Here is a 9308-nt window from a genome sequence, read left to right as displayed (position 1 = left end):
TGATGATCGAAATTTATAGTATTGAAATAGCTTACCTTAATATATACTATATTTTTAAATTTATTTTATTATCTCATAAATTTTGGTTATAATATTGTTCTCTTCATAAATTTGATTTGAAAACACATAAATTGGAGAGTGAGACTTTCATCCTCACTCAATATTATCTTTCTCTCTTCTTTAGATGTACAATATTTCTGCAACAGTTTTAGAGAAAAATCTCTTAATTATTTCAAACTAGCATTCATTTTTTTATCTGTATATTTGATTCTTTTTTATTTTTTTATTGTTTATTTGTTTCAATCTACCCCTTTTTTTTAATCTTTAACTCCAAATTAAATTTTAGAAGGCTTTATTAAAGTAGTTATTGATAACTAATAATTCCATATCACAGTTAAATTATTTATGATAAAAAAATTAAATTTCAATTTATATGATTAAAAGTATTTTCAATGTAAAAATAGATATATTTTTCTGCATATATCTTGAAGGGATTCTTAAGATAATACTAAAATATAACCTTATAAAGATAATAATCTGGCTCAAAGAATCTCTGCACTTAATCTCCTCCATTTGTTGCGGACGAATCTGACCCTTGCCTCTTTGTTGACTATCTAGATCCCTTTTCCGAATTAGCCAAAATTTAGAGAGGAGCGTAATTTCTCTCTCCTTCTGTTCCTCTCTCTCATTCTTTTCTTGGCTACTTACAAACCCTAATTTTCCAAATCACGTTTTTTTTCTAACTATTTCTGCCTAACTTTCTTCTACCTCCTCTAGATCCACCCCCATTCCGCATCAACAACAACAACAACACATTGTTATCTCAATGATCCATTTGGTCCATACTCCACTTGGTTTTTTTTATCAATTCCCTTCATAAAAATATTCCCCTCTTTTTTCTGCAGCGATCTATTTGTGCGTTGGAGGTGCGTGTTTTTGTGATTTCCTCCAACCCAATTGAGAGAAAAAAAATGAGAAATTGGGCATTGCGGATTGATGGGGTTGTTCTTTTGAATCTCTGTTATTCTTTGTAGGGTTTGTGTTTCTCTCTGTTACAGTGACTTTTGATAGAACAAAAAAAAAAAGAATGGATTCTGTTGGGGAATCGAGCTTTTTGGTTCCTCAGGAGAAGGGTTCGTGCCCCTCTATTGGGTCAGTGTTGGATGGCTATTTGATCAATTGTTGCAGCCTGTGTGGTTTCAATGAGAAATTGGAAGGAGAGACATGTTTTGAGATGATCAATGCTTTGTTGGGTGATTTGGATGATACAGAAGAAGTCGTAATTGAAGATGATGTTCTTGATCGGTTGCCAATGGATCCCTTTGGAATGAACATAACGGCATTCTCAGATTGGATTGAGGATTTTGAATGGGGTTTCCGACCCCTGGATGTTGAGTTTGAGGTGGATGAAACGCATGAAAAGATTGGTGATCATGATCATCTCCACTTTTTGGGTCTTAGTTGGGATTTTAATGGCCCTGAGAATTTGCAGCCTCAGACGGTTGATGCTAAGGGGAACGATATGTTGGTTTCTGGTGATGTTTTCAATGGATATCAAAATTTTGATGTGGTGTTTGATGAGGGCATTGTGGCCGATGGAAGCACAAGGGGGTTTCTGAGTGTTAGCCAACGTCATGGGGACTATAGGGTTCAAAGCAAGGAAGCCGAGGAATCGCGAAACTACACCAAAATTGAATGTGATGCTGAAGGAGGTTTTCCACATGATGCTTTGTTTTTTGTGTTGGGTTATCTAGGTGTGAGGGACCTTCTCTCTGTTGAAGGGGTTTGCAAATCTTTGTGTGATGCTGTTAGAGGTGATCCTTTGTTATGGAGAACCATGCACATTGATCAGCCATTAAATGAGAGGATTACGGATGATTCACTAGTAAAGTTAACCAACAGGGCTCAAGGTACTCTTCAGCATCTGGCCCTAGTGAACTGCTTATGGATCACTGACAGTGGTCTTGGACGAGTTTTACAAAGTAACCCGAGATTGATGAAGGTTAGCATTTGTAACATGATCCAAAACCTAGCACGTACATATTTATTTATTGCTGTTGTTTTAACTTAAGAACTTATGCTAGGATGTTGAGTCATGTTTAGTCATATTAATCTCCTCCTTTTTATCAAACACCATACAAGAATATATGTTTGAGAACTATGATTTTTGTAAGTGTGGTGCTTGTATATTTTAGGTTTGTATTTATATGTTGTAAATATAATGGTGCCAATATACAATATCTTATCATGCCAAGGCCAAGCAAAGCTCAGCTGGATTGTTATTTTTATTTTAGCTTGTTATAAGAAACATAAAGATGAATGTGCTACTGTGCAAATGTGCTCTTTAGCTTCTGGTCTATAATGAAAAAGTGAACTGGTGTAGACCAGACTACCACTTCCTTTGCAGTGTTTATTAAAACATAGTTTTGTTTATGTACATGATGTTTTGATAGCTTAATTTATGTTGAAATAATATATCTTATAATTATGCTTGTATATGTGTACTTTTTAAACTGATAAATTTGCATGTACCTTTTTCAGCTAAGTGTGCCAGATTGTATTAGACTCACAATTGAGGGCATCTTATTCAACCTAAGGGCTCTAAAATCATCTGGAAAACTTGGTATAAAGCACTTGCGAATTGGTGGGCTTGCTGGTGTGTGTCATGTGACCGATCAGCAGTTTGAAGAGTTGAAGGAATTACTGGATGCAAGCAAGTATTTGCAACAGCAAGACCAGAAGCCACAATTCTACGGAGAGTATTCACATATCACATGTGAGGATGACCGTGCAATTGACATAGAGGTGTGTCCAAGATGCGAGAAACTGAGACCTGTTTATGATTGCCCCGCCGAGAGTTGTCAACCGAAACATCAGGCTTCTCAGCTGTGTAGGGGTTGCACAATATGCATAGCACGTTGCCTCCATTGTGGAAGATGCATTAAGGACTTTGATTATGAAGAGACATTTTGTTTGGACTTGCTTTGTTTAAATTGTTGGAACCAGTTCCTGCATTGTCCGGAAAAAGGGGGAAAGGAAGCTACAAAGTGTACTATTATTAGTCAGACAACCATGTATCAGTTTTGTCTCTATGGCTAGGAGTGCCCCTGGTCTGCATGGTCTTTTGACATACATTGGATCAGAATCTGCACATTTGGTTGTCTGGTAGTTTTTGATGTGCAAATTGAGCTGAGTGTGCATGGTAGAACATTCGTGGTGGTATTTTAATTACTCAACTGCTGAGCTTGAGTTGCATAACGTGTGGCTGAGCTTTTCTAAACTGTGATGAGGAAGAAGAAAAAAGGATTTTGGAGGTGAAAAATTATTGAGATCGAATAAGAAAAACAATTAAAAAAATACTTGGTGTTGAATATATGGGTGGATTAATGGAAAAAGAGAAGTGGGGGGTGGTCTCATGTATAGCATTTTCTGACCAAGCCCAGCTTCATGTTGTGACATCTTCTGCAGTGGAATCTGAGTTCATTTAAGTGAAGCATGTTAATTTTGCTTCATTTAATGATGTGGCATGTGTATAGATTTTTCCTAACATGAGTAGCTTTGTGACACACGGTGCCACTATCTCCTGCAGGTTTCAATGAAATCGCATTCATTGAAGTGAGAACGAACAATGTGTTTTACTTGATGTTTGATGTAGTGGTGATGCTGAAGAAGGGCATATGGTGGTGCTTGCAGTGGATCTTTTATCTTCTGTTCATTGCGTCAAGGAAAATGTTGCCATTGTTGGTTAGTGTGCTATTCTGCTTACAATAAATCATCTCAAAGAGAAGCTACATTGTCGAGCACAGTGGTCTGGCTTGTCTGGGGTTCTAGGAGAATAATTGAAGGTTTTTCTGCAGCTGTGTAATAATGGCTGAAGCAATAAGTTCAACCATTCTACGATATGATCATACGCAATAAGCCAGCCTGATTCAATGAAGAAAGATTCCCCTCCAATAAAAATAAATAAATGTACCTTTTCCCCAGTTGAGTCAATGTAAATACTGGTCTCAGGAAATTGAGACAATGTCACATTATCCTTGTTGCTAGAAACGGTTGATGTTTCATGTTTGACTCTTTATGATAAAGAAAAGGGGAAGAAAAATTCCAAATTTTAGTTGTGACTATTTGTTGCATTGTTTATTTGTTTTATTCAAGAGTTCTTTGCTTGTCATGTAAGTTTCTTGTCTTTTACCTCCTTCCATATATTGTCTTCTTTTGGTTCACGTGCATATGCTACACAACATGGGGCATTTCTTTTCTCAAAAATGTGGAAGAAGGAAGTGTGGCATCTTTTATTTTCCTGTTTTCATCAATCCGTGGATAAAAGCATGGCCACGTGTGTGTTCTGTCCTTTTTTGTTCACATATTCAAAACTTTAGGTCAATAATTTTTATTTGATGATTTTATGATATCAATTGTGTGTACCAAACAGGCAAGATTATCTTGTAATTTGTCATCCAATGAGGCAAATTGGTCTCAGGGGGTCAGTTTTATAAACTTTTTCCGTAATTGGGTCTGTTTTGAAAGTAATTATCAAGGGGGTCTATTTTTTCAAAGGTTTCCGTCATTATTATAAGCGAAACACAATGTGGCAGAGACAACATGGCATTTCGTCAGTGGGGTTGGCAAAACAGTCACCCATCACGTCGCAGGACAGCAGGCACGACAGTAGTGGGTTTCACTGGTGGTATTAGTGAAATAGGCTAGGTTGCATGGGTTTCGCCATTGTCACTGGCGAAACACGTGGTGCAGGTGAGGGTTTTGCTGTTGACGTGGCGCGCATGCAGTGGCCAAACAGGAAAGCTTTCACGTGAACGTGCATGCAGGCCTAAACGTTTCAGAAGTGTAGGATAGGATGTAGCCTTTCAGAAGGGTGTTGTGGAAAATTAATCCGGGTACCCTCTCCCCCTTTATATAATACCCTTCCCCACTCCCCCCCTTATGTGCATTTCAACATTTTTCTATAAGCATTTCAAAATTCTGGTGGTGGTTCCGCTTGTGGTGGTGGCAGTGAAAGGCTTCACAAATGTGAGTTTTTTTTGTTAAATATTTACAACAAGGAAATGAGAATATATATTTCAATTTTTGTTAGAAGATAATTAAAAAATCTTTTTTATTGCTAAGAAAATGAAATTCTCCTATTTATAATGATTTTATGTTGATTGATTTTATTTACATAAAATAAGATAAGGATGAGAGTATATTTTTTTTTATTCAATACTAAGAATATGAATTTGTTATAATGTGGTAGAAATTATATTTATTGTATAAAAATATTATAATGCGGTAGAAATTATATATAAATAAAGTAATAATATTTGGTATTAGTTTATTATTAATATGTTAATATTATAAAAATATTTATGCTAAATTATTAGTTTATATATATATATATATATATATATATATATATATATATTATATTATTTTTTTATTAATTTTTTGCATATATTAAATTTAGCTTTTATAATTTTTATCATGTTATTATTTGTTTAACTTCTTTGCATGCATTTTAATTTATTTTGTATAATATATTTATTGTGTCATTAATATTTTTGATATATATTTAATTTAATTTTTATAAATATACTTAATGGCATCTTCTAACAAAAATTGAAATATTTATTGTGTCGTTAATATTTGTGAAGTATATTTTAATTTAATTTTTGATATAAATATTTATTGTGTCGTTAATATTTGTGATATATATTTTAATTTTAATTTAATTTTTATTATATTATGTACAAAAATTTTAGAAACTTTTTTGTCACATATTATATTATATTGTATTTTGCAGTATTAATGATATCTTCTTCATCATATTCATCAAATATAAAAATTAAATCTAGTCCAATTGATGGGGACGTGTTATGGATGCAAGATAAACATGTCTCAGAACATACTTAAAATGAGGAAGAAGATAGAAAATTACATGTTAGACGAGCTGTCCCCACATATCAGGGTGAAGAACAAATACCAGAAGAAATTATTCCTCTAATTCGGCAATCTGATTTGAACTGAATTATGAAAATGAGATATTTAAAAATAAATGCAGCATTAATTAGCGCCTTGATAGAAAGATGGAGGCCAGAAACACATACTTTTCACATGAGATGCGGAGAGTGCACTATTACTCTTCAAGATGTATCTGTTTTATTAGGTCTCCGTGTGGATGGGTCACAATTAATTGGTCCAACAAATCTTATTTGGGTTGATTTATGTGAATAATTGTTAAGGATAACGCCAGAAGAAGGTGAACTTCAAGGTAGTTTGATTAAATTAAGTTATCTAGTTCAGTATTTTCCAGAAGTAAATAACCATGACGGTAACAAGTAGAAAGGTTTACACATGCATGACTCTTAAGATTCATTGGAGGTGTCTTATTTGTTGACAAAGGTAGTAGCAAGGTTTCACTAAGGTACCTACAATTTTTACGGGACTTTAGGAAGTGCAGCACGTATGCATGAGGGCCTGCCGTATTTGCTTATTTATATAGAGAGATGTGCAGCGCCACTGATTATAAAATTAAATCAATTGGAGATATGCGCATCTTAATACAAATGTGGACATGAGAACTATGTACAACTTTGGCTCCAAAGAAGACTCATCCCCTAATAGAAAATAAATCACTTGGACACAGGTTAGTCGTTTAAAAAATTAGATTTTATTTCAAAATAATTAATAATGTAACTTAATTAATTTATTATTTTTTTCAGGTGACTGTGACATGGAAATCAACATATCGGCAATGATGATTTGACAATTTTTCATCACAAATTAGATATTATGAAACAACATGAGGTAACCACATGTTAATGTATTGCTTAAATAATAAATAATATGTCATATTTCACTGAAAATAAACAATATTGAAATTATATCCAGTTTGTGTGGGAACCTTACACAACTAATGTTATGTCAGTATTGCCTCCAATTTGTTTAGTTCGAAGTGTAGCGTGGTGTGCGATGGTGCCACTAATTTGTTTTCAAGTTATTGAGTGGCACTAACCTGATAGAGTGTTGAGGGTTTTTATAATTAAATAAATAATGAGAAATAGTTTTATTAATTAAAATAATGGTTTGAAAAAAAATAAAAATAAAAGTATTTTATTTATTCATTTGATAGGGAATAAAATAGGATTTGTTTTTATAAAATAATAAAAATAAATAAATAGATTAAATAATAGGTTGTGAGTATCCAAGATATAAATAAGGAAATGTTAGGCCAGTATGACGCTTCTCAGCCTTCTCTTCCTCTCAATTTCGTTTTCTCTTATCTTTCTCCCAAAATCCTCTCTTTCTCGCAGACCACCAAACCTGTCTCAGAAAAATGATGATCTCTGACTCATTCACTGTTGGATCGTCGTGAAATTTAAGCACCAGGTTCGCAACTCAATTCTGAGGCTTTTAACCATTGAGAATTACGAGAAAATGTTGGAGCTGAGAGAAATACACTTCTCATTGTAGCCTTTTCTTTTTCCGCAGAAACCCATAATTGTCTCGGTAAACCTATGATCCCGGATTTTTTAACCGTTGGATTGTCATAAAAGTTTGGTACGTTGTTTGAGATTTAATTCCGCACACCTTCACTGTTGGGATTTGGCGATATAATATTCATGGAGGGAGATAACGGAATCGCACGAAGATAGTACAAATGGAGGCTTCAATCTCTTTCCCTTCTCTCTAACGTTTGGGAACCCTATCAGAGCAATCAAAGGAAAAAATTGAGGAATCTCAGGAAATTGCTAGAGATGCCGCTATCGCTGTCGGAAGACACGTGAGCCCGCTTAGAGATAAGAGATAAGTTATTCACAATTGGAGATTAGCGAGAACATGTATAGAGATACTTAGAGGATTAAATTGAGGTTTATTTTGGGGTGTTTATTAAATTATAATTTTTCCTTTACAATTATAAATAGAATATTATTTTCCTTACGTACCAATTGATGTTCTGATAATAATTAATTGATAAACCTTTTTGTATAAATTGTTATAGTGAGATTATGAAATGGTGATTCAAATTGTGAGTATGTAATAAATTAAACCTGTGATGAATGGTGAAATAAATGTGTATTGAGATGTGTGTATTGAGTTGTGAGTTATGAACTATGCAATCACACAATTGTAAGACCCTTTAAGGACGACGAGTATTGTGATGGGATCCACTGTGGAAACCCGACGAGATAAAATAATTTTGAAAAACAATTGAGTAGTTCTGTGTATTGCATAGTTTATAGGTAAAGTATATATGATTCATGAGGTGTGATAACGTGTTAAATTGAGATTATACCATTGTGATTGAGATCGAATGTAAGTGATAAATTGAGTATGCATATGATTGAGATATATATGTGCATTGAGATGTTGTGTGCATTGAGTTGTGAACTATGAATTGTACAATCATATGACCATAAGACCTTTTAAGGGCGATGAGTTAATGCTAAGATCCTTTAAGGGCGATGAGTTAATGCTAAGTCCTTTTTAGGGCGACGAGTTAATGCTAAGACCCTTTAAGGGAGACGAGTTAATGCTAAGACCCTTAAAGGGCGACAAGTTAAAATTATTTTGAGAACAACTGAGGAGTTGTGTGCTTTGTACAATTCATAGATAGAGTTTGTATGCTAAAATGTTTTTTGGGTTGGACTTGAATCAGGAGGGAGAGGCCCTGATGGACTCTTCAGAGTGTAGGCCTTGAGGGTCACCCGGTTTGAGTGCTCCTTTAAGCCTGTGTTGATCCCATATGATTGGAGCATTCTTGCAAAATACTGTGACCCTGACTGGTCTCCCTATGATCTTACCTAGTGAGAGTGACCTGACTTGCTAGTGTGTGATTTGTCTTGTCATGTACTCCTATGCGCCCGACGAGGTTTTTCACTGACATGGTACCACATTGCATATAGGATTGAGTCTTAGTGTATATGTTGCATAATGCTTGTGTATTGATCAATATTGATTTACTTGGTGATATTGTGTGTTGATCCTTGAGTACGTGAATGTTGTGAAAATGAATGAGACGTGTTGTGTTATGATGTGATGTTGGGTGACAAAGTGGCGAAATAATGTGAGCTATGTTTAAGTAAGTTTTATTTTGTTTTTATGATATTTATATCTACATGTTGTCTCGTCACTCTTCATTAGTTAGGAATGTGATAACTCACTCCCGGTGTGCTATTTGTGCTTGGATCCTATGATGATCTCGAACCTTGTGTTCGTGGGAGCAGATGAATAGGTGGATGACTATAAAGAACCTGATGCTAGAGGACACGGGAACACAATGTTCTGATAGGATGTGACATTAGGGTATAGGT

The 9308-nt window shown here is 34.6% G+C and overlaps 1 protein-coding gene across 1 annotated transcript; it reads left to right on the top strand.

Moving 5' to 3' along the window:
- The first annotated feature begins 566 nt into the window (after positions 1-566).
- Positions 567-4171, top strand: LOC114400461 (F-box protein SKIP14-like). Its single transcript, XM_028362917.1, has 2 exons — positions 567-2002; positions 2542-4171. Exons 1-2 carry the CDS (start codon positions 1088-1090, stop codon positions 3097-3099), a joined length of 1473 nt encoding a protein of 490 aa, XP_028218718.1. The 5' UTR covers positions 567-1087; the 3' UTR covers positions 3100-4171.
- Positions 4172-9308: the final 5137 nt, after the last annotated feature.

The sequence above is a fragment of the Glycine soja genome, chromosome 19 (assembly GCF_004193775.1).
Source record: "Glycine soja cultivar W05 chromosome 19, ASM419377v2, whole genome shotgun sequence".
In the NCBI taxonomy this organism is placed as follows: Eukaryota; Viridiplantae; Streptophyta; class Magnoliopsida; order Fabales; family Fabaceae; genus Glycine; species Glycine soja.
Note: the sequence above shows the minus strand (reverse complement) of the source record. Positions and strands in the feature narration are given on the sequence as shown.

Coding starts and splice junctions, on each gene's coding strand:
- LOC114400461 (XM_028362917.1), top strand. CDS start 1,088: ATGGATTCTGTTGGGGAATCGAGCTTTTTGGTTCCTCAGGAGAAGGGT. Junction 2,003..2,541: donor GTAACCCGAGATTGATGAAG/GTTAGCATTTGT, acceptor TACCTTTTTCAG/CTAAGTGTGCCAGATTGTAT.